The following is a 25,855-nucleotide window of genomic DNA, read 5'->3' as shown; positions in this document are numbered from 1 at the left end:
GACTTCCTCAGTGGTCTCCCAAGGAAGGGGAGGGGCCGTGGCTCAGTGGTAGAGCATCTGCTTGGCATGAGGACCCAGGTTCAATCCCCGGCATCTCCAGTTAAAGGGACCAGGCAAGTAGGTGATGGGAAAGATCTCTGCCTGAGACCCTGGAGAGCCGCTGTTGGTCTGAATAAACAGCCCTGACTTTAATGGACCAAGGGTGTGATTCAGTAGAAGGCAGCTTCATGTGTTCCCATCCAAGCACTAACCAGGGTCAACCCTGCTTTGCCTCTGAGGGCTGATGGCAAGTTGGCACCCATCACCACATCCTGGGGCAGGGAGTTCCACAATTTAACTATGCGTTGTGTTAAACTATGCGTTTAACTTGTCCTTCTGTGGCTCACGGGAAGTTTAACCATTCATTTAATTCATCCATAGCAACACGGTCTCAGAATCACGCGCTTACCTTGTTAGAAGAGACAGACAGCAAACGGATCACTTCATGAACGAACGGTGGGGGCTCGTCAGCTTGGATGTTTTCCAGATTCCTGGGGGGGAGGAAATCAGCACACAAATCTGAGAAGGAATCCCGGAGCTTTAAGCAATTGTCCGGGGAAGCACAAAGCCCACCGTCACATGCCATTGAAAGACCTAAACCAGCTCATTCCTGGACATGAATGCTCATGCGTTAGAGAACAGTCTTTTTCGTTTACAAAGTTTCTCCAGCACCACCAGTGCGGATCTTGAACAGGAATTCGGTGATGACACCACAGCTGTGAGAGAGACAGAACGAGGAGGAGGCGGATCCGTTCTGTGATTCTCCATGTACAGAAGTTTGCAAATAAACGTGCATTGGGAATGTAAATTTAAAGAGTGGGGATTCCCGGGACCCGCAGAGCACATTTTCTAGCCTGCAAGAGTGTGGAAATAGCAGGCGCACTTCTCAAAACCAGCCTGGCAAAAGACCTGGTTCTGCAGAGGGCACAGCAGCCTGCCTTTTCCTCGGTCACACGCCCCTTACCACTGCAAATACCCTTCCACATTGGGTGAAAGCAACATGGCATTGGGAGAAATAAGCTGTCGGGTTCCTGTGGTGGCCAAAAGCTTGCAAAAAAGAGCAAGTCTTCTCTCCATAATTATTACCGGTGCGTTATTGTTGATGTGTGCAAGAACCGGTCTGTTAAGGAAGATGCCGCAATAGGTGCAGATTCAAGGCACTCCATAATTTGCTTTAACTTGAGTCCCCTTACAAAGAAAGGAAAGAATTCCCCTTACAATGAGTTCCCCTTAAAAAGAAAGGAAGAGTTCCAATATCTCAGACCACTTTTTTGTATTTAAAACTTTTTTTGGCCGTCAAGTCGCAGCTGACTTATGGTGACCCTGAAGGGTTTTCAAGGCCGGAGGCAAACAGTGGGGTTTTGCCACGGCCTGCCTCTGTGTAGCAACCCTGGACCTCCTTGGTGGTCTCCCCTCCGAGTACTGACCAGGGCCGACCCTGCTTAGCTTCTGAGATATGACAAGATCTTGCTGGCCTGGGCTACAAATCACAATGTGGCATTTAACACATTCATAGCAACACTCCAAAAATAAAAGTTAGAAATCCCCCCAAAGGAAACCCCCGAAATGCCAACCTAAAATCCCCAGTCTCAGTCACCTGCCTCTCAATAAGGGACTCCCCAATGACCAGGGCTCTCCTGCCCCCTCAATCCCTCTCCCAGAGAAAACAGTTACTCCTCCCCTGCTGTACTCTTGTAGAGTTGCTGTCTTCCACCAGCCAGGGAGCCTGCAGCTTTAAGAGCTACTGAACAGGCAGAAGTTCAGCAGGCGAAGTCTGGCCCAGCATGGAGATTTGAAAACCTTACGTGGCTTTTAAGCATGCAGAAGCTGTGGGGTGGGGAGAAAAGGAGAAGAAACAGGGCAATGCTAATCCCTGCGTCCTCAGCCTAGCTCCAAGCCCAAACGAAAGGGGAAATCCCTAGGGTTGCCAGCACTGGGTTGGGAAATTCCTGGAGATTTGGTAGTGCAGCCTGGGGAGGGCAGAGTTTGGGGAGGGGAGGGAGCTCAGCGGGGATGCCCTAGAGTCCAAAACAACTGTTTTCTCCAAGGGAAATGACCTTTGGAATCTGGAGATCAGACTGGAAGAACTCCATGCCCATGCCTGGAGGTTGGCAACCTTATCACCTAATCTGCCTTTTCAATTAATTTGCAGGACTCAACAGCTCCCAGAGAGCCCCTCTCTCCCCATTAGAGGAGGCTAGAGATCTCCTGCTATTACAACTGATCTCCAGGTGACAGAGATCAGTTCCCCTGGAGAAAAATGGCCGCTTTGGAAGGTAGACTTTATGGCATTCTATCCCACCGATGTCCCTCCCCTTCCCAAACCCCGCTCTCTTCAGGTGCCATCTCCAAAACCTCCGGATATTTTCCAACCCAGAGATGGCAACCCTTCCTGAGATGCAACAACTTCTGAGGTCATGCCCTGCAACCTCCCCAAAGAAAATCCAATCTCCGTTTTACATCTTTTAAGAATTCTGGGTTTTCTCCTGTTGCAAGCAGCACGCCGAATGTGGGTGGCGCGTTCTGTTTCGAGGCAGAAGGGGGACAGCGAGGACTGAGCCAGAAAAAGCCGCTGGAGAAACAGAAACAGGCCCCTTCCCCACCCCCACTACCCCCCCGGGAAGAAAAAGGGTCAGCCCAGACTTCATAGGAAGCCCTGCGTGACCCCCTCCGTTCTTCTGCACAAATAAAGCCCAGTGCTTGGCATGCACCCATGTCGGTGGCACATCTCCCAGTGCGCTCGCCAGCCAAGCAGCTCCACAAAGTCCTGGAGTGGGCACGGGGGAGGGAGAAAGAGAACCGACAGACGAGGCATGCATAACCTCCTCCCCAGCTTCCTTTCAAGACATTCCTGATTGCTAGGGTTGTCAATCTCCAGGTGGGGGCTGGAGACCTCCCGGAATTACGACCAATCTCCAGACCACATAAATTGCTTGTTTATTGCTTATTTAATTATTTAAAACATTTATTCCACTTCTCCTGCAGAAAGTGGCTACGTTGGAGGGTGGACTATATGGCATTATACCCTTCTGAGGTCCCTCCCCTTCCTAAAGCCAGTGTGGTGTAGTGGTTAAGAGCAGTGGGTAGGAGAGGTGGACTCTGATCTGGAGAACCGGGTTTGATTCCCCGCTCCTCCACATGAGCGGCGGAGGCTAATCTGGTGAACTGGATTTGTTTCCCCACTCCTACGCACGAAGCCACCTGGGTGACCTTGGGCTAGTCACAGTTCTCTTAGAGCTCTCTCAGCCTCACCCGCCTCACAGGATGTCTGTTGTGGGGAGGGGGAGGGAAGGTGATTGTAAGCCGGTTTGATTCTTCCTTAAGTGGGAGAGAAAGTCGGCATAGAAAAACCAACTCTTCTTTTTCTTCTTCTAAATCCCGCCCTCCCCAGGCTCCACCCTCAAATCTCCAGGTATTTCCGAACCCGCAGCGGGCAACCCTACATGATTGCAGTTTTAATCAGGGTGGCTCCCCCATGAGAGATTTTCTGTCCTGGTTCTCCCCACTCTCCCTTCCCAGAACTTGGCGAGCAAAGCAATTATCCGCCGGTCCTTATCTCTCGTCTGCAGACCACAGGCCGCGCAGGAAGAGAGCGTGAACATCAGGCCGGCAAGCCAAGAATAACCCACTTTATTATTAGTTTTTAAAAGGACCTCAGAGAACCAAACCAACAGCCCTAATATTCGAGCTGCAATGGAACTGGGGGGGGGGGAGGAAACGGCAGTGCACAGAGGAAGGAAAGGGAGCCCGAAGGCAAGAAATGAGAGCTTCGTGATAGGTTCGGGTCCCGAGCCTCCGGAAACGGACGTAGCTGGAGTCCAAACAAGAGCAATTGGGGTTGGAGGACTCAATGGTATAACTCTGTGCCACCGATCTCCCTGCCTCGAGCCGTGGGAAGATCAGACCAGTCTCCAGGTGGGGGCTGGAGATCTCCCGGAATTGCAACCAGTCGCCAGACGACAGAGATCAGTTCCCCTGGAGAAAACGGCTGCTTTGGAGGGAGGACTCTATGGCAGGGGTGTCAAACATAGAGCCCGCGGGCCGGCCCCAGCCCCTTGAAAGATCTCATCTGGCCCGCCAGACCCCATAACTTCGGATCCCCTGATCCAAACTTCACCAAACTTGGGGGTTCTTGCAAGGAGAGCCCCTTGCAGCCGTGAATTGGGGGGCTCTTCCTGCAAAAATACCCCCCAGGAGCTTCAAAAAGTCTCCATAGGCTTTAATAGACCGAATATTTTTGGGAAACCCGAAAAAAGCCGAATTCCCATATTTACCGGTATGGGAATTCGGCTTATTTTGAAAAAAATCAGGCCCAATAAACCCGAACCCGAAATTTACCTATTTTTATTTTTTTTGCACAGCCCTACCTATGAGGAAAGGCTGAGAGACCTGGGAACGTTCAGCCTGAAGAAGAGGTTGAGGGGGGACACGATTGCTCTCTTGAAGTATTTGAAGGGCTGTCAGAGGAGGGCAGGGAGCTGTTCCGGTTGGCAGCAGAGGACAGGATTTGCAATAATGAGTTTAAATTACGGGCGGAAAGGTACCAGCTGGATATTAGGACAAAATTTTTAAAGGGAGAATAGTTCAGCAGTGGAATCGGCTGCCTAGGGAGATGGTGAGCTCCCCATTACTGACAGTCTTCAAGCAGCAGCTGGGCAAAAACTTGTCAGGGATGCTTTAGGCTGATCCTGCATTGAGCAGGGCCATGCTAATCTTTTCTCTGTATCGTTCCAATTTTAGTATATGTGCAGCCAAAGTGCATAGTTTTTCGGAGAGCATTGAGCAGGGGGTTGGACTAGATGGCCTGGATGGACCCTTCCAACTCTATGATTCTATGAGGTATTTCCCAAGCCAAAGTTGGCAATCCTAGGTACATGGTAGTTTCACAAGGAGGCATGAGGAAGGAGAAATAAGACTCCTTTGCCAACCCCTATTTGACCCTGTTTCTCAGTGTCTTACAATTTATAGTTTTTTTTTTAAACTTACTCCGTTTTAATTTTCTAAAAATTAGATTTTTGCGCAAATCTGGAAGTTCCCTCGGGGTTGGCAAAATTGCACACGAAGATGGCTGGGCCCATTTCATCGCTTTTTTGATCCCCACAGGGGCCGACCCTCGAGAGCTAGTGTGGTATAGTGGTTAAAGTGTCGGACCCAGGTTCGAATCCTCACTTGCCATGGAAGCCTGCTGGGTGACCTCGGGTCAGTCGCATACCCTCAGCCAAACCTACCTCACAAGATTGTTGTGGGGATACAAAAGAAGGAGAGGAGAACGATGTAAGCCGCCTTGGGTCCCACACTGGGGAGGAAGGTGGGTTATAACTAAATAAATAATATTAAATATAAGGATTGCTACAACATGCAAGGATGAGATCCTGTATTATGTGATATTTGACACAGGGCATTCTAGGGAGTGGACCATTGTTAGAAAACATGCTTGATTTCAGAACATTTCCTGTGCCAAATAAAATAAAAAGCTTCCCCTGACTCATCAAAAAACAAAAGAAAACATAATTTTGTTTATATCTTGCTCCTACTCCCTCCTCTCAAGGAGCAATTTAGCCTCCCAGCAACCCTGCGGAGTGGATTCAGTGGCAGAGAGCTTTGCCCCGAGAAGAGGAAAAAGAGGAAGAAGAAGAGTTGGTTTTTATATGCTGACTTTCTCTACCACTTAAGGCAGAATCAAACCGGATTACAATCCCCTTCCCTTCCCCTCCCCACATCAGACACCCTGTGAGGTAGGTGGGGCTGAAAGAGTGTGACTGGGCCAGGGTCACCCAGCTGGCTTCGTGTGGAGGAGTGGGGAATCAAACTCGGTCCTCCACATCAGACTCCACCACTCCAAACCACTGCTCTTAACCACTACATCGCGCTGGCTCTCAAGGAGCTACAAGTAGGGAGGGAGGGGCAAGCAGTAAAAATTAAAAGTGAAACCTTTTGAGCAGAATCCTCCAAAAGTCTTTATGTAGAAAACCATGATTTAAATCTAGCCTTACTGAGTAGTGATTTAAATCGTGATTTAATTTGATTTGATTTAAATCAAATACACTGTGATTGTGCATATTTTAACATACCATGTTAATAGTCAAAATGCAAATTGTCTTTTTATTCCTAAGGGTAGCTAAATAAAAATGTCTAATTCTTTTCCACTGTTTCTTGAGCACCAGTGGAGAAACAGAAATGGCCAGGGTTCAAATCCCCAACCAGGCATGAATTTTCTTGTTAAAAGAGGAAGCCACTGTGGTTTGCATTGATTATGATCTGGAAGACCCATGTTTTAACCCCCGATCTGCCATGAAACTCTGAGTGACTTTGGGCTAGTCACTCTCTCTCAGACTAGTCTGCCTCACAGGGTGGTTGTTGTGAGGATAAAAGTACTCTGCTCAGCTCCCTGGAGGAAGGGCAGGATTACAGATGGGTTGAATAAATAAAGCACATATGATTTTACCTGACCGGCTTGCCATGAGTATGAACCAGGTGACTGTATAGAATTTTGCGCGCTAAAAAGACTTGAATAAGTCACCTATACACCAATACAAAAGGTCTTTAAAAATGCTTAAATAAAAATCACTCTCCCAAGCCTTTTTCTCCAGCGATGGGTTGGGAAATTCCTGGAGATTCGGAGCAGGGGGACATGGAGAAGGTGGAGTTTAGGGAAGGGAGAGACCTCAGTGGGTTATAATGGCATAAGAGCTTTGTAGGGTGGACTCTATGGCATTATAACCCACTGAAGTCCCTCCCCTCCCCAAACCAACTGTAAAATCTCCCAGAATTTCCCAACTCAGAGTTGGCAACCCTACCCAAACAAGTAAAAACGCCGCACAGAAGGTCCCCAGAGGCGTTGACTGTAGGGTTGCCAACCACCAGGTGGTGGCTGGAGATCTCCTGCTAATACAACTGATCTCCAGCTGATATAGACCAGTTCACCTGGAGAAAATGGCTGCTTTGGCAATTGGACTCTATGGCACTGAAGTCTCTCCCCTTTCCCAAACCTCACCCTCCTCAGGCTCCGCCCCAAAAACCTCCAGGTATATCTCAACCCAGAGCGGGCAACTCTAGTTGACTGCATCACAGGAAAGCAGCTCTGTGTGGAAATTGGCCTACGATGATTTCCGATCAGATTTGTGGCTGCTGATTCACATGCAAAGCTCCCCCCCACCCGATGTCGCAACCTGAGCATGCATGCGCCCGCAAGCAATCATAATTCTGACGGGGTGGGGGGTGGAATCGCCAGCATTTCAGGTTGCCGCAGAGCTGCCAGGGTTGCCATCTGTTCCCGCCACCTAATCTCAGCCTCTTGGTCTCCATAGAGATTGGAAGCCAAAGCAGAGAGAGCCGACACAGGTAGTGGCTGAAGATTAGCGGGGAAGATAAGATGGAGGCCCCCCCTTGACTAAAGCAGAAGTCCAAAGCAGCTCCCCCCCCCAAATGCTCTAGACTGAAAGCTATGGTTTGGGCTTACAAAACCAAAGGCTGGCTATAGGTAGGGTTGCCAGGTCCGTCTTCGCCACCGGCGGGAGGTTTTTGGGGCGGAGCCTGAGGACGGTGGGGTTTGGGGAGGGGAGGGACTTCGATGCCATAGAGTCCAATTGCCAAAGCGGCCATTTTCGCCAGGTGAACTGATCTCTATCGGCTGGAGATCAGTTGTAATAGCAGGAGGTCTCCAGCTAGTACCTGGAGGTTGGCAACCCTAGCTATAGGAAAGCCCATGTGGCACAAGCTATGAAATGCTATGAGACAAAGTACTCTGAAAGATGTCGAGTAACCAAAAATTGTACGAAGTTTCCAAAGCCGCCCCCCAGACCCACACACGATTCAAATAATGATAAGACGTTTGGGAGGACATTGATTCATAGGGTTGCCATGAGTTGGAAGCCACTTGACGTCACTTAATACACACACACACTATTCAAATGTGTCTCAGATACACCTCCAGCATCCACAATTTTTTTTTTTTTTAAATGCTGCATCTCTGGAAAGATCTTCTATCCTTAGACATACTCTTACAGTGCATTCCTAAGGAGAGTTCAGTCTAACCCCATTGAAATGAATGGGCTTAGACTGGAGTAATTCTCCTTAGGAATGCACTGCTAGTATTCCACAATGAGGAGAAGTTCAATGAGAAACAGCCCTCTGAATACCTCACTCTGGAATAAAACTTGGTTTATTGAGTCAGTTTTCACCTTATTCTTTGCAATGAACCTTTGGTGTTTTTTTTGTGCATCCAATCCATGCAATGTAAACTGTGCTGCTATGAAGAGAGAACTGGTATTTATTTTGAAAGGTACCATCCCCACGACACACTTAACGTGAAGGATTTAGAAGTGGCATCCAAATCATTCCATTGATCAAGCCCGCAACCCCTTCAGTGAAAACAAATGTTTGCAGAAGTAAACACACTTAGAAGGGTAAACGTGCGTTCACACCGGCAGGAAGAGAGAAAGGAAAAAACACACACATCACACCCCTGCAAATGAACCACATCTCAAACGCTGCCAAATGAACAAAGCTGTCAAGTTTGCCAGCTAAAATTAGCTAAGAGGTCAACAACTGGAGAGAGATTTCCAAAGACAAGCTGCCCCCACTGAGAAAGCCCTGTCCAAGCCTCTGGAAAACAGACAACTAAGGAGGAGGAGGAGGAGGAGGAGGAGGAGGAGGAGGAGGAGGAGGAGGAGGAGGAAGAAGAAGAAGAAGAAGAAGAAGAAGAAGAAGAAGAAGAAGAAGAAGAAGAAGAAGAAGAAGAAGAAGAAGAAGAAGAAGAAAAGTTGCTGTTTTTTATACCCCGTTTTTCTCAACCTTTAAGGAGTCTTCCCTTCCTCTCCCCACTACAGATACCTTATGAGGTAGGTGGGGCTGAGAGAGTTGGAGAGAACTGAGACTAGACCAAGGTCACCCAGCAAGCTTCATGTAGAGGAGCGGGGAATCGAACCCGGTATACCAGATTAGAGTCTGCCACTCATGTGGATGAGTGGGGAATCAAACCCAGTTCTCCAGATTAGAGTCCACTGCTCTTAACCACCACACCATGCTGGCTCTCCATGGTACATGATAGAGGCTTATAAAATCATGCACAGGGTAGAGACAGTGGACGTTCTGGCCTGGATGGGCCAGGCTAGCCCAATCTCGTTAGATCTTGGAAGCTAAGCAGGGTCGGCCCTGGTTAGGACTTGGATGGGAGACCAACATGGAAGTCCAGGGTTGCTATGAAGAGGAAAGCAATGGCAAATTGCTTCTGAACGCCTCTTGCCTTGACCTGGATGTCCCAGGATAGCCTGATCTCATTAGATCTCAGATACTAAGCAGGGTCAGCCCTGGTTAATACTTGGATGGGCGACTTCCAAGATTGTCCAGGGTTGCTACGCAGAGGCAGGCAATGACAAACTATCTCTGAACATTTCTTGCCTTGAAAATCCTATGGGGTCAATCCTATTGGCTGTGACTTGATGGCACTTTATACACACATACTCAGAGTAAACAGAGATAACTTATTCCTCTCTCAAAATACTAGAACTCGGGGGCAATCAATGAAACTGATGAGTGGTAGATTCAGGATGGACAAAAGGAAATAGTTCTTTACAATGCAAGCGATTAAAATGTGTAATTCGCTGCCAGTGGGAAGTAGTGACGGCCACAGGCACAGACGGCTTGAAAAGGGTATGAGACAGATTCATGTTGGGTAAGTTTATCAGTGTCTCCTAGCCATGGTGACTAAAGGGAACCTCCACATTCACAGGCAGTCAACCTCTTAATCCCAGTGACCAGGAGGCAACGTCAGGGGAAAGGCTTCAGCCTCTATGCCCTGTTGTTGGACCTGCAGAGGAACTGGTCGGCCACTGTGTGAGATGGGATGCTGGACTAGATGGACCCCCGCTGGTCTGATCCCATGGGGCTCTTCTGATGTTCTTATGTGGAGGCATTCCCATGCAGGGCCACAGTTTATGGCTCCCAACTCCAGGCTGGGAAATTCCTGGAGATTTGGGGGCACAGTCTGGGGAAGGGAGGGGTTGGAGAGGGGAGAGACCTCACCATGTATAATGCCATATAGTCCACCCTCCAATGCAGCCATTATCTCCACGGGAACTGATCTCTGTCATCTGGAGATTAGTTGTAATTCTGGGAGATCCCCAGGCCCCACCTGGAGACTGGAAACCCTCCACTGTTTAAGATCCCAATTGAGGAGCAAGTACCCCCAAGAAGCAGCCAGTCCTTCAAGCGTCGACCCAAACATTGTAAATAATTGGTTCTTGTAGGTTATCCGGGCTGTGTAACCGTGGTCTTGGAATTTTCTTTCCTGACGTTTCGCCAGCAACTGTGGCAGGCATCTTCAGAGTAGTAACACTGAAGGACAGTGTCTCTCAGTGTCAAGGGTGTAGAAAGAGTAATATATAGTCAGAAAGGGGTTGGGTTTGAGCTGAGTATTGTCCTGCAAAAGTATTGTCCTGTAAGTATCAAGATAATGTGCTAATGAGGGTATGGTATGTTAATATGGTAATTGTATTAATTGTATTAATTGTATTAATTGTATTAATATTGTAAATAATGTTTTCCAGAGATGTCAAAATGATAACTCTCACCACACAAGAAGATGTTCAGATGAAACGCTCACTCTGATGCAGAAAAACCACCGCGTAATGACAATACCACATCCAACAGATGAGCATCAGCCTTGGGCAGAGGTTCAAAAAGCTGATTTTGTTTTTTCCACACACACCCTTTACCTGCAAATAATGATGAAGAACTTGACCAGCGGGAGGGCCTGGCTGAGGCCCGCCTCGGCCACAGCGTCTCGGGAGATCTGGCCCACGCTGCCCGCCAGCTGTTGGGTCAGCACCTGGAGGACGTCTCGGGGCAGCAGCGGGATCTCAGAGACGGAGTCCTCTGGCCTGGGAGAAAGAAAAGTCCGGTGAAGCTGCAGATCCTGCCCCGGCAACCGACGCTCCAGAGCACGGGGCTGTTTCTCGAGCAGGAAAGGAAAAAGGAGCTCGGCTGAGAACCTCGCCAGGCGGCTGCCGGTGCCTCACCCTAGCCAACTCGCCGCTCCTGCAGAGATGGTGCACAGATAAAGCGGGGGAAACTGAGCTCCTCCTTGGAGCAAGGGCGAGAGGTGAATAAATTTAATAAACGGATGTGCCCTCCCATCCTGCAGGTCAAGAGATGGCAGGGAGAGGCCCTCCTGACACAAAAGAATAAAATGGACACAAATATGACAATAAGAACCACAACATTCAGAAACCGGAGGGGTGAACATTTTCATCTTCCATTCTGGCCCTCCACCTTGAAGTCGCTATTCTCCCACAGAAGAGCTTCAAAGGGAGAATGCAAGGGGAAATTGAAGAATTAACATTCATCAGGAAGTTTAACACCATCTCTCAGTCAGGTTTTTAACCTCTCATTTCTAGTCAGTATAGACGCTAATATTTTGCATTTCCCACATCATACAGATGTTAATCACGTCAGCTATACCTATGTGGTTTTCCTGTTGTTTATTTCTATCGTCATCCCGAACAAGATTTTACATTTGGACTATCTGACAACAGTCAGAAGTATCTAACACCCATGCTGAGTGAACCTGTTTACTGTCTGAGCTGGGCCTTATTTTAAAGCAGCCTCTCTCTGTAACACCTCCTTGCCTTTCTGCTGTGGCTATAAAAGCACGGACCGGTGGTGCACTTCAGAGGATTTGAGGCTGTGAACTCTGACTTTTAAAAGTGAATGTCGGGATAAATTTTGTTAGTCTTTAAGGCGCCTCTGAGACTCCTGTGTTATTTTGCTTTTACGGACTAACATGACCACTACAAGTCTCTTTATAGTCATAAAGGCTTAAATCTTGCTTTCAAAAGGAAAAAAATACACGTTGCACAATGGATGGATGGATGGATGGATGGATAGATGGATAGATGGATAGATAGATAGATGAGAGAGAAGAAGAAGAAGAAAAAGTAGAGTTGCTTTTTATATGCTGACTTTCTCTAACACTTAAGGAAGACTCAAACTGGCATACGATCACCTTCCCCTCCCCTCAACAGACACCCTGTGAGGTAGGTGGGGCTGAGAGAGCTCTAAGAGAGCTGTGACTAGCCCAAGATCAACCAGCTGGCTTCATGTGGAGGAGTGGGGAATCAAACCCGGTTCTCCAGATCGGACTCCACCCCTCCAAACCACCGCTCTTCACCACCACACCACACTGGGGGGAAGAGGAGAGAGAGAGTCGCATCAAGTCACAGCCAACATGGCGACTTCATGGGGTTTTCAAGGAAGGAGACGTTCAGAGGTGGTTTGCATTGCCTGCCTCTGCGTCATGACCCTGGTATTCCCTGGTAGTCTCATGTCCAAGTACTAACCAGGCCAACCCCGCTTAGCTTCTGAGGTCTGATGGGTGCCTCTGGGAAGCCCACAAACAAGACGACTGCCGCAGCATTTATCCTGCCTGTGGTCCACAGCACCTAATACAATAGGCATGCTCCTCTGATCCTGGAGCGAAGAGGTATGCATCATGACTAGTATCCATTTTGACTAGTAGCCATGAATGCCCCCATGAATTACTACATCCTGGGGCAGGGAGTTCCACCATTTAACTATGTGTTGTGCGAAGAAATCCTATTTTATTTCCTATTTTATTTTGGTTTTAACTGAAAATGTTTTTAGCCATTATTGTAAGTTGCCTTGAGCGATGAGGAAAAGGCAGGATATAAATGTTTTAAGAAATACATAAATGTTTTAATAAATAACATAAATAAACCATGATCTATTGAATCCAAGTCCAGGATGGTGGGCCCACCAAGACCTTACAGGTCACGAAATTCTACAAATGGAAGCCTATGCTAAAACAAGCCCTTGGTGGTCTTTAAATGGCCACATAACCCTTTACATTTTCAATCAAGGGAGCGGCTGAAGAGGTCCCGTGGATGCTGACACCCCAGCAAGGCAGAGGTGGTTAGAAGAAGAAGACGAGTTGGTTTTTATATGCCGACTGTCTCTACCACTTAAGGGAGACTCAAACCGGCTTACAATCACCTTCCCTCCCCCTCCCCACAACAGACACCCTCTGTGAGGTTGGTGGGGCTGAGAGACCTGTGACTAACCCAAGGTCACCCAGCTGGCTTCGCGTGTAGGGGTGGGGAAACAAATCCAGTTCACCCGATTAGCGTCCACCACTCATGTGGAGGAGTGGGGAATCGAACTTGGTTCTCCAGATCAGAGCCCACTGCTCCAACCACCACTCTTAACCACTACGCAAAGCAAATACTCAAGTTGTGCAGAAGAAGTGCAGAAGACCCCTACTGTCAAATGCAACACAGAACCAGGGAGAGAAGGGGCAGGAAGCCGAGCCACAGACGGATGGCCTCTTGCCTCAGCCCCTCCAGTGTGGTAACAAAGCAGTGTGGAAATCTGCATTGCTTCAGCACCAATTGCAGGCTGAGCATGTAAGGAAAGGGAGGGGGGAGGAAGAAGAAGGAAGAGCTGGTTTCTATATGCTGACTTTCTCTACCACTTAAGGCAGAATCAACCCAGCTTACAACCACCTTCCGTTCCCTTCCCCACAACAGATACCCTGTGAGGTAGGTGAGGCTGAGAGAGCTCTAAGAGAGCTGTGACTAGCCCAAGGCCACCCAGCTTAGCTTCCTACTCCAGCTGGCTTCATGTGGAGGAGTGGGGAACCCAACCTGGTTCACCAGATTAGCATCTGCCGCTCATGTGGAGGAGTGGGGAATCCAACTTGGTTCTCCAGATCAGAGTCCACCGCTCTTAACCACTACGCCACGCTGGAGATGGAAGAGGGGGCGGTTTGCTTCCACATAAGGCCCACGAGCGGATGTGAGGCTCCTCTCACCCCAGGCAAAATTTTGAAGCATGCTGTCTGCATAAACTAGGAAAAACCACAGCCAGATTGGTGACATGCTGGTGAAACAGTGGCAGTAACCCTGGAGAGGGTTGGCCCATTGGCATTGCAAAACAGGGGGACCCCCAGCAAAGCAGAGGTAGTGGGCAGACCAACACCTCTAGAAGGGGAGTGAGAGCCATGCGCGGTCACCAGAATGTGGCCAGAGCCTCCTAGGCAAGTGTGAACTGCACATACATCAACTCAGCCCTTATTATTTATTTACTGCAAACATTTTCCATGCTGCCTTTCCATCCAACGGCGGTCCCGGAGGCGGCAAATATAAAATACATTAAAACGTTACAGAAATCAAAAATACAATTAAAATTATAAAATAATTCAGAACACAGAATCACAGAGTTGGAAGGTGCCATAGAGGCCATCTAGTCCAACCCCCCCTGCTTAATGCAGGATCAGCCTAGAGCATCCTTGACAAGTGCTTGTCCAGCCTCTGATGAAAGACTGCCAGGGAGGGGGAAACTTACCACCTCCCTAGGCAGCCGATTCCACTGCTGAACTAGTCTTATTGTAACAAACCTTTTCCTAATATCCAGCCGGTATCTTTCCGCCCGCAATTTAAACCCATTATTGCGAGTTCTATCCTCTGCTGCCACCAGGAACAGCTCCCTGCCCTCCTCTAAGCGACAGCCCTTCAAATACATATAAATCAGGGGTGTCAACAACTCAACATGTGAGTCAGTTTATTCAATTTTACGGTCCTTAGACCAAACATAAAATGTTTGCAGGTACATTGCCTTACCCAAACCGGCAGTATAAAACAATACCTTTTGGTTAAAACACTATACAAAACATTACTCTCTTTAAAAACTGGTCAGCAATATAAAATTAAACAACCAATCCACTCTACAACTTTTCATTTCTATTTAGATTTCCTATAATTAAATACTATTCTACAAAACTTGGCCACTAACTTTGTTACTTGAGAAAATTCATCCTTAAGAAGGATGTTAACTCTAACAAATTCAGGATAACCAGTGCTCTTTCTTAAAAGAGGGCCGAGAATCTTCTCACTGTCTCACGAGATATGAAACTCATACTTCCCAATCACCAAGGGAAAATATCTATAAAATGATATATAGATGGTATTTGACACCTAAAAAACTAGTAATGACATACAAAACGATGTCCCCGAAGTGCTGGAAGTGCAACAACGAAGTAGGCTCATTTCATCATATGTGGTGGACTTGTGATAAAGCAAAAAACTATTGGGACATGATTTACAATGAAATAAGGTTAATTATACAAAATAATGTACCTAAAACACCTGAAATGATGTTACTAAGTATGATACCTGACTCTATTCTAACTCAGATATCATTTTTGATATATGCCACCACAGCTGCGAGATTAGTTTATGCAGCTAAGTGGAAGACAATGGAAATTCCAGACAAAAAGTCTGGATACAAAAGATGTTAGAAATGGCGAAAATGGCAAAACTCACTGCATTGATAAATCAAAAGGATAATGTACAGTTCATGGATGAATGGGAGGCATGGAGGGTTTACTGCGAAACTGAACTTCAACTGGGGGAATTTAAAGGTTACTCATTGATCTAATCCGTTTTTCAAAGATATTACTAAAGAAATATGATATATTAATTTAGTTTTTAGTTTTTAAATAACTTCTTTATTATTATATACAATACTTAATAGTCAAAAATTATAATCGTTATATTATATTTGGTAAGGGATTTAAACTAATAGAAAAGCGATTCCACCTAAACATTAGGAAGAACTTTCTGACGGTGAGGGCTGTTCGACGGTGGAATGTGCTGCCTCGGAGGGTGGTCGAGTCCCCATCTTTGGAGGTCTTTAAGCAGAGGCTAGATGGCCATCTGTAGGGAGTGCTTTGATTGTGGGATCCTGCATGGCGGGGGGAGGGTTGGGGTCACTGGGGATGTGGGGGGGAGTTTGTTGTTAAATTTCCTGCATTGTGCAGGGGGTTGGACTAGATGACCCTGGTGGTCCCTTCCAACTCTATGATTCTATGACATTTATGTCATATCATGCCCTCGTAACAAATGAGTTCGACACCCCTGATATAAACAATACGAGAATGAGGGTCAGTAGGTGTTCTCGGGGGGGGGGGAATGCCAGGCAAAATGCAAATGTCTTCACCTGCTGGCAAAAGACACCCACAGAGGGAGACAGACAAATCTCCCTGGGGAGGGAATTCCAAAGTTTTGGTGCCACGACGGAGAAGGACGTTTCACGGGTTGCCACCCATCTAGCTTCAGATGGCAGGGGCAATTGAAGCAGCGCTGAGCGTACAGGTAGGCTGAGATTGGGACGAAGTTCATTTCCCTCTTGGACACACAGTGGGCCCTGCGGGGGCAACCGATTCTTTTGCTTCCTGGACTGGCAGTGTTACGCTGCCGGCATCCCTTCAGAACCAGTGCCTGCCAGAGCACATGATTCTGGACTGGAGGGACCAACGGCCAGACTCAACAGGCAGCCTCACATGTTCCCATGAGAGAGTCAACCTCAGAAGTGCCAGAGTCTTCTGCTCGACCTGGATCTCTCCAGGACTCGGCTGCTGGAATTAAGAACCATGGAAAGCGTCAGCTAAGAATAATTAAAGAAGAATCAACATTTCAGAATGCAGATCCCAGCCAAAGTAAACTTGGGCCTGAAAAAGCTAAGAAGAAAGAAGGAACAGGACGGCTTTTAAAACAAAGGGTCTTTTAGCAGGAACAAAGTTATTCTAGAAGATGACAAACTGCCAACAAGCCCACAGAAGATTAATTTTCTTTGGAAGAGTTTTGATTGCCAAGGAAGACTTGGAAGAGATAAGCAAAGGAGAATGCGGCGTTCCAACAGGGAACGGACTAGTTGACCGGCTACACTGAGAGGACCGGCGAAGGGCCAAGCGACATGATAAGCATAGGTGTGCGAATCGACTCACAGCCCAATGTACATCAGGGAATTCACTTTAAAAAGTGCTCGTTCACTCGGTGCTGCAAGGGAGGAGGAGGAGCTTCTGATTTCTGTCCACTCCGCTTACGACAGGAAAGGGGGGCATTATTGGACCTTCTTGGAGACCCAGCATGGTATAGTGGTTAAAAGCGGTGGTTTGGAGCGGTGGACTCTAATCTGGAGATCCGGGTTTGATTCCTCCACTCCTCCACATGAGCGACAGTGGCTAATCTGGTGGACTGGATTGATTTCCCCACTCCTAACACACGAAGCCAGCTGGGTGACCTTGGGCTAGTCATAGCTCTTTTAGAGCTCTCTCAGCCCCACCTACCTCACAGCGTGTCTGTTGTGGGGAGAGAAAGGGAAGGTGATTGTAAGCCGGTTTGATTCATCCTTAAGTGGTAGAGAAAGTCGGCATATAAAAACCAACTCTTCTTTTCTGGCTTCACATGCAGAGCCCGAGAAAAGGAGCAAAAGCCCCCCCACCCTTGCTGGCAAAAGTGAAACGGGAGGAAAACTGAAAGCTCATTCTGTCCCCTTGCAGTGCTGAATGAATGAGACCTTTTTAAAGTGAGTCCCCCCGATGTACCTCTGACTGAGTCCAGTCATGCATCCATGACCTGGCACATGTTGGGCAGATTGTGCCGATATGCCCTGAGGGACCACAATATCTGTAAAAGATATGGACAAGCATGCTGCTTCAGACATGGAGCCTTGTTCATTCCGCCACCCCCTCCAATTGGGGTTGGAGTTCAGTTCCACCAGGCATCCAAGGCCTTTTATGTAGGGTAGTTTCCCCGTGGTCACCCTCGCTGACTGCTTTGGGGCTGCCTTTTGATTATGCATGCCTTTTCCGCAAATCAGAGGTCGCCTCACTCTCCCGCACATTTTGCCCGTGTTTTCAAGATGCTGTTTTAGCCAGAATCTAGAAAATGAGGGCAAAATGCAGGGGGCAAGTGAGGCGACCTCTGACGGGCGGAAAAGGCATGCATAATCAAAAAGAAAGTCCCAAAGAAGTCGGTGGGGGTGACTGAGGGAAAACGTCCCTGCATCAAAGGCCCAATTGCCCACCTCAGCCAGCGCTGCAGGAGAAACCTTTACCTTCTTGGGTCCAGCGAATGCACAGCGATGATCTTCTCAAAATTTGTGACAAACGTTTCCAGCCATTGCTGCAGGTATGCCAAGTCTTTCTGGAAAAGGAAGAAATGAGAAGGTGAGAACGGGAAGCTTCGCCCGATAGTAAGCCACCTCACCCCAAGTGGTTCACCAGATGGTAGTACCAAAGTGATTCCAAAAGTAAAGAAGAAAAAGAAGAGTTGGTTTTTATATGCTAACTTTCTCCACCTCCTGTGGCAGGCTCAAAAAGATTGGGGACCCCTGTTCCACTCTACTGACACAATTGGGATGTTTTGGAGGACACTGATTCATAGGGTCGCCATGAGTCAGAAACAACTTGATGGTACTTAACACACACAAGTGACAACTAGCTGAACACGCATCAGAAGTGTGCTGGTGGGACATAGAGGGGCAAGTTCTATTTTGGGGGTCACAAAATCACACAAGGTTGGAAGCGACCGCAAGGGCCATCAAGTCCAACCCCCTGCAATGCAGGATCCCACAATCAAAGCGCTTCCGACAGAACAAAACCACAAAATCACACAAGGGTCAGCTCAGATAATATGCAACAGCCTCCCCCCCACCCCCAAATCAGAGTTAGGAGATGCTCTCAGCATCAGAGATACTCGGCGATATTCTACACATGATCACGGAGTAGGAAAGGTGAAGGACACGGGTCACTATGACTGCTAGCTCTGCAGGGTGAGAAAGCACATCCAATGAAGACTTGGGAACTTTTAGCACTCTGATGTTTCCCAAACACACCCATGAAGCTGCCTTCTAAGGAATCAGACCCTCGGTCCATCCAAGTCAGTATTGGCTGCTCAGACTGGCAGCCGTTCTCCAGGGTCTCAGGCAGAGGCCTTTCCCATCACCAACTACCTGATTCTTCTAACTAGAGATGCTGGGGGTTGAACCTGGGACCTTCTGCATGCCACACAGATGCTCTACCACTGAGCCACAACCCCTCCCTACTGGCAGTGGCTCTCAGGCAGAGGTCTTTCATATCATCTACCACTTGATCCTTTAAAGTGGAGATGCTGGAAGCGACTTGACGGCACTTCACACACATACAATAAGCTTTCTAGGGCAGTTGCAACCCTCCCCTTTAAGAGTCTTCCCAGAAAGAGCTGGGATCCAGAATGCCACGGGTCCACTGGGGATTCTCTGACTCCCCCCTGGTTTCCCCCACCCCGCAAAATGACTCTTAAAGGTCAAGGGAATCTTCAGAGAGGGATTCAATGCGTTACCATTCAATGCATTACCAGGGAAGCAACGGAAGAGGAGGAGGGGAAAACCCGGAATCCTGCTTCTTGTGAGCACAGAAGCGCTGTCGGCTTTCACGCAAGGAACTCCTGGATCGTGGCCCAGATTTATTATTTGAAACATTTTTATCCTGTCTCTCCACAAATGAGGTTGGCAGATGTCTGGCAGAGAGGTTTCAAATAGGAAAAAGGCCAAAGGCATGTTGTAATTCTGCTACAAGCTCAACAAATCACCCTGGGGGCTGCTTCCACATAGAGACAGTTCTGTGGGGCTCTCATGCAAATGCAGAGGCAGGCCTTCGAAGAGGCAACGGACAGCCACGTACCAATTTCCCCTGCACTCATCCTCTCATGACTACTGTTCCCTTCTCTCTCTACCAGAAGACTAAAAGCAAAAATCAAGAATCACAAGATCCCTATAAATGCACAACATTGTGAAAGTCTATTGTAACAACGGCAACGTAATAGGTTCCAGCCTGCTAGCTGGAACCTAGTTAGATTGTGGAGCTTCCTGCCCCAGGATGTGGTGATGGCTGCCAACTTGGAAGGCTTTAAGAGGGGAGTAGACATGTTCATGGAGGAGAGGGCTATCCATGGCTCCTAGTCAAAATGGATACTAGTCATGATGCATACCTGTTCTCTCCAGGATCAGAGGAGCATGCCAGTTATATTAGGTGCTGTGGAACACAGGCAGGATAATGCTGCTGCCGTCATCTTGTTTGTGGGCTTCCTAGAGGCACCTGGTTGGGCCACTGTGTGAACAGATGGACCTTGGTCTGATCCATCAGGGCTTTTCTTATGTTCTCTCCAGGATCAGATGAGCATGCCTATTATCTTAGGTGCTGTGGAACACAGGCAGGATATTGCTGCTGCCGTCATCTTGTTTGTGGGCTTCCTAGAGGCACCTGGTTGGGCCACTGTGTGAACAGATGGACCTTGGTCTGATCCATCAGGGCTTTTCTTATGTTCTCTCCAGGATCAGATGAGCATGCCTATTATCTTAGGTGCTGTGCAACACAGGCAGGATGGTGCTGCTGCCGTCATCTTGTTTGTGGGCTTCCTAGAGGCACCTGGTTGGGCCACTGTGTGAACAGACTGCTGGACTTGATGGACCTTGGTCTGATCCAGCAGGGCCTTTCTTACGTTCTTATTAGTGTTTCTGGATGCAGAGTTATAAGGGGATATGTGCAGCCTACATCTTTTCCCTTACAACTCCACAACCACAAGGACCTTAAAAAAGTGATAGCCAGAAGCAAGTACATTATTGCAACAGACTGTCATGCTGTTAGAACATCAGAAGAATATCTCAATTCCCCATTTTATTTTTATAGAGCCCTCGGGATGAGGGGATGGTGGTCACAGGGATTGAGAGATGGAAAATGATGCTGGTGTGGGCGGGGCCTACAAAAATGGACCCTTTCCTATCCATGTGGTAATCAAAAGCACTTTGGCTGCAACCCTCCCAAAACTATTGCACCAAACCAGGTTTGGAAAAGATCACAACAAAATGGGGAAACTCAGAAACAGGGCAAAGGGAAGGCGACACCATGTGGATCCTCCAGAAAACAGCGGTGCAGTAAGGAAGACAAGGTGGAGCAAAACATCCGTGTGGAAACACACTGGGTTGGGTATTGGCTGTTGACGCCAACTTGCTGAGAATATCCTTTCCCCCACCCCGTTTTAAGTAAGCCATTTTCTAACCATAGCTCAGAGGGCAGAGAACCTGTTTCCCATGCTGAACGTCCCAGGTTCAATCCCTGGCTTCTCCAGTAAATGGATCTCGAATATCGAGTTTGGAAAGAACTTTTCTGGCCTGGCAGTCAGAGGAGGTTACAGGGATGGATCAACAGTTTGACTCTTGACAGGGCAGGTATGGGATGTTCAAAGGTGGGTCGAATTTCTAGCAGTGAAGTGAGTGGGCTTTGATGCCTGGCCACAGCTCCCCAAGACTAAGGGATGCTGGCAACAACTGTGCACTTTGCTTGCATATTTTACAGAGCTGAGGTGGGAGAAGGAGGAGGAGAAGGCGGAGGAAGAAGAAGAGCTGGTTTTTATATGTCGATTTTTCTCTACCTTTTAAGGAGAATCAAACTAGGTTACAATCGCCTTCCCTTCCTCTACCCACAACAGACACCTTGTAAAGTAGGTGGGGCTGAAAGAGTTCGGAGAGAACTGTGAGTAGCCCAAGATCACCCAGCAGGCTGCATGTGGAGGAGTGGGGAAGCAAACCCAATTCTCCTGATTAGTCTGCCGCTCTTAACCACTACACCATGCTGAAGGTAGCTCAGGGTCTCCTGACCAGTTTCCTGCTGACCAAATGGCATGTGCTAGCTCTTGGGATTCTTTCAAGGTATGCTGAACAAGGAAGACTTCGCATTAATTAATCAGTTGATTGATTATTCTTATATCCTGCTCTCCCCGGCAAAGCCGGGAAGATCCTAGAAGCCACTTCTGTCTTGAGAAACACCCAGGAGCAGGTGTGCCTTACGTGCACTCCTGAATACCTGTCAGGAGGTCACAGAGAACTGGGCTCAGAAGAAAGCACCCGCTGCAAAACTGTGCACAGAATGTGGGTTTTTATTTATCGTGAAGAATGTCAAATCTTTCTTCCACTTTCCCCCCCTTTGTTAAACTACAGTACACGCAACCCTGAGTAGCACAGGTTAAAGAAAGAAGGGGGTGGATTAGATGACACACCATCTCCCTCCTACTTCCATGATTCGGCTAAAGCGATAAAGGAAGACATCAAGAGCAGAATCCCGACTTGTTTAACCCCAGCTACCAAGGTCTGGCATCGTTTCTGAATGAATCACACTCCGGGTAAGCCTTTGGTGTCTCTTCCACCCTACAGAAGAATTATCAACTCAAACTAGTAACTGCTGTCAGCGGGAAGGAAATTCTGCCGCTTCCCCGTGTTTTTAACTGCAAGCCTTCCTAGGATGTCGAAGCACAGAGTAGACGCTTCTATTTTCTTCTGCATGTGGCAAGACTTCAGTAGCTGCGGGAACCTCGCGGCAAGTTCTCAGTCGATAAACTATTACCTGGATTCAACAGTTCTGTCATCTGGGACCAGCTAATTTGGAAACTTTATATACTGGCAGTCTTCCAGCAGAGGCTGGACAAGCACTTGTCAGGGATGTTTAGGCCGATCCTGCACTAAGCAGGGGGTTGGACTAGATGGCCTCTATGGCCCCTTCCAGCTCTATGATTCTATTCTATGTCCTGATATTGCTCTGAGAAGCACCATTTCAGCCACACACAAACCCTGAAACAGTCCGGATGAAATAATTTAAAGAATTTTCAATCCGTTTTTCAACAGATACCCCCTCAAATGGCTTACAGTGGTACACGATGCAAACACAAACTTTTTTTAAAAAGATCGTCTTAAAAAAACCTCAGTGCCACATGCAAGTATCCTAAGACCAGAAAGCAATACTTAGAAACAACATTTGATTCCAAACATGCCGTACGTAGCAAAATATGCCACATGAGGTGCACATATATCTAGACTGGCTAGATTCAAGTCCAGCAGCACCTTAGAGACCAACAGCAGTTTCAGGGTATGAGCCTTTCAGAGTCCAGGCTCCCTTTGTCGGAGACCTTACGAAGGGAGCTTTGACTCTTGAGAGCTCAGGCCCCAAAGATCTGGTGAAGGCAGCTCGGGCTCTCGAAAGCTTTTGCCCTGAAAATCTGTCAAAGGGATCTTGGACTCTCGAAAGCTTATGCCCCCCAAAAACGATTAGGGCTGTTTAGCCTAGAAAGAAGGCGGTTAAGGGGAGGCATGATAGAGGTCTATAAAATTATGCATGGTGCGGAGAGAGTGGACAGGGAGAAGCTTTTCTCCCTCTCTCATAATACCAGAATGCAGGGTCATCTGCTGAACCTGGAGGGTGAGAGGTTCAAAACTGATAAAAGGAAATATTTCTTCACACAACACATAGTTAAATTGTGGAACTCCCTGCCCCAGGATGTGGTGATGGCTGCCACATTGGAAGGCTTTAAGAGGGGAGTGGACATGTTCATGGAGGAGAGGGCTATCCATGGCTGCTAGTCAAAATGGATGCTAGTCATGATGCATACCTATCCTCTCCAGGATGAGAGGAGTGTGCCTATTATATGAGGTGCTTTGGAGCACAGGCAGGATAATGCCGCTGCAGTCATCTTGCTTGTGGACTTCCTAGAGGCACCTGGTTGGCCCCTGTGTGAACAGACTGCTGGACTTGATGGGCCTGGGTCTTATCCAGCAGGGCTCTCCTTATGTTCTTACGACTCTATGGCATTATACCCTGCTGAGGTCCCTCCTCTCCTCAATCCCCACCCTCCAGCCCCAACCTTTCCAGCAATTTCCAACCTGGAGCTGGCACCCCTAGCCACAAGCATTCCCTTCTCACACACGCTTCCGGCCATTATTGGGCAGGTTTTTTATGAGTGTCCCCCGTGTCCATGCCAGGCTTGTGCCACAGCGGCTATGCACCCCGTTTACTACGTCCACATCAAGGGCCAGGTGGTGGCCACGTGGAAGCCGGTCAAAGGGTGGTAGGAAGACTCAGAGGAGATTTCGGACCGGCCAGGAGGAGGGATTTCCAGAAGAAAGGCGGGCACGGCCTCCCGGCGCAGACTTCGGCCAGATGGATCAGAACCAGCAAAAATTGTGTTTGCGTCAAACCTTTGATTCTGAAGAATGGAGATATTCTTTGCAGATGCATCCAGGTAGTCTAAGAACTAATTCAGCACTTTTCTACCCTGCTATAGCACACCCCTTTCAAACACTAAATAGATAATATCTTCAGATCCAGAGATAATAACATGATGATTAAAAGCACATATTCGTAAATGGGCCCTGTCCTGGATGGCATAGACTAGCCCAATCTCATCAGATCTGGGCTGCTAAGCAGGGTCAGCCCTGGTTAGTACTTGGATGGGAGACCACCCAGGAAGGCCAGGGTTGCTACACAGTGGTAGGCAATGTCCCTTGCCTTGTCCTCTGAATGTCTCTTGCCTTGAAAGCCCTACCGCAGGGGTCCCCAAATGTTTTGAGCCTGTGGGCACCCATGGAGTTCTGATACTGGACTCTGATACAGAGAACCGGGTTTGATTTCCCCACTCCTCCACATGAGCAGCGGACGCTAATCTGGAGAACCGGGTTTGATTTCCCACTCTTGCACACGAAGCCAGCTGGGTGACCTTGGGCTAGTCACAGTTCTCTCAGAGCTCTCTCAGTTCCACCTACCTCACAAGGTGTCTGTTGTGGGTGGGGGGAAGGAAGGCAATTGTAAATCACTTTGAGACTCCTTAAGGGCAGGGAAAAAACAGGGTATAAAAACCAAGTCGTCGTCGTCTTCTAAATCAGAACTGAATTACCATTTTGATCTGAGTATTTAGACATGGCTTGTAACACAGGCAGGATGGTGCTGCTGCAGTCGTCTTGCTTGTGGGCTTCCTAGAGGCACCTGGTTGGGCCCCTGTGTGAACAAACTGCTGGACTTGACGGGCCTGGGTCTGATCCAGCATGGCCTTTCTTATGTTCTAAAAATCTAGCCAAGGAAACTTTGAATCTTGAAAGCTTATGCCCAGAGAATCTGCCCAAGGGAACTTGGACCCTCAAAAATTTATGCCCTGAAAATTGGGCAAGGAAATTTGGAAAATTGGGCAAGGGAATTTCAAAACTTATGCACAGAAAATCTGGCAAAGGGAGCTTGGACTCGCAAAAGCTTATGTCCTGGAAATCTGGTGAACGGAACTTGAACTCTCAAAGGTTTATGCCCCCAAAATCTGGTGAAGGCAGCTTGGACTCTAAAGCTTAAACCCTGAGAATCTAAAGATGGGAACTTGGACTCTTGAAAGTTTAGGTCTTGAAAATCTGAAGAGAGGGAGCTAGGAGTCTCGAAATCCTATACCCTGAAAATCTAAAGATGGTAACTTGGACTCTTGAAAGTTTATGTCTTGAAAATCTGAAGAGAGGGAGCTAGGAGTCTCGAAATCCTATACCCTGAAAATCTAAAGATGGTAACTTGGACTCTTGAAAGTTTATGTCTTGAAAATCTGAAGAGAGGGAGCTAGGAGTCTCGAAATCCTATACCCTGAAAATCGCGTTGGCCTCTACCAGACTCGAATCTAGCTCTTCTACTGCAGACCAACACGGCTACCCTCCAAAACATCCAGACCGGCGATTGAAGCCACGATCGCTCCCTGCATCAAATCCAGCCCACGCAGCGGCCCTGCGTTCTGCAGAGCTGGGCCAGGTGACCTTGAGGTTTGTTTCCAGAGAGGCCGTTCTGCGGAAACCAGAGTCAAGACCCGATGCTAATCTCGGTTGGCAAACACCAGGGGACGGGCTCCGAACCCAGTACGGCTCCCCCTCTGCTTACAGCTGAAATTCAAACACAAGATGAGCCAGGGGATGGCTCCTCTCCTCAAACTCCACCACCGCCGGAAGATACACCCACTCACCGTTAGGAGGAGCAGATAAGGGGTGTGTGTGCGCTGTACAGTATTTTGCCGTCGGCTTGTGAACAAGCCTATTTTATCAGCTACCTCTCCCCATCCCGGATTGCCAGAATCAAGGTTAACACGCGCGGCTGGCATTTAAGAGTAGGGGACCCAGAGCTCTCTCTTTCAGAGAT

At 48.1% G+C, this 25,855-nt stretch overlaps 1 protein-coding gene and 1 non-coding gene across 2 annotated transcripts in view; both read right to left on the bottom strand.

Moving 5' to 3' along the window:
• NBEAL2 (neurobeachin like 2) overlaps positions 1–25,855 on the bottom strand; it is a 149,730-nt gene that overhangs the window by 64,657 nt on the left and 59,218 nt on the right. The window contains exons 2-4 of the mRNA XM_056857150.1: positions 17,953–18,041; positions 10,755–10,919; positions 449–530 (exon numbers count right to left, since the gene is read on the bottom strand). Coding sequence (XP_056713128.1) covers positions 449–530; positions 10,755–10,919; positions 17,953–18,041 — 336 coding nt within the window. The remainder of the gene's footprint in view (positions 1–448; positions 531–10,754; positions 10,920–17,952; positions 18,042–25,855) is intronic.
• Positions 4,697–4,801, bottom strand: LOC130484892 (U6 spliceosomal RNA). Its single transcript, XR_008933703.1, has one exon. It is a non-coding gene; the product is annotated as a U6 spliceosomal RNA (small nuclear RNA).

Source organism: Euleptes europaea, chromosome 11 (assembly GCF_029931775.1).
Source record: "Euleptes europaea isolate rEulEur1 chromosome 11, rEulEur1.hap1, whole genome shotgun sequence".
Taxonomy (NCBI): domain Eukaryota; kingdom Metazoa; phylum Chordata; class Lepidosauria; order Squamata; family Sphaerodactylidae; genus Euleptes; species Euleptes europaea.
This window is presented reverse-complemented; position numbering and strand designations above follow the sequence as displayed.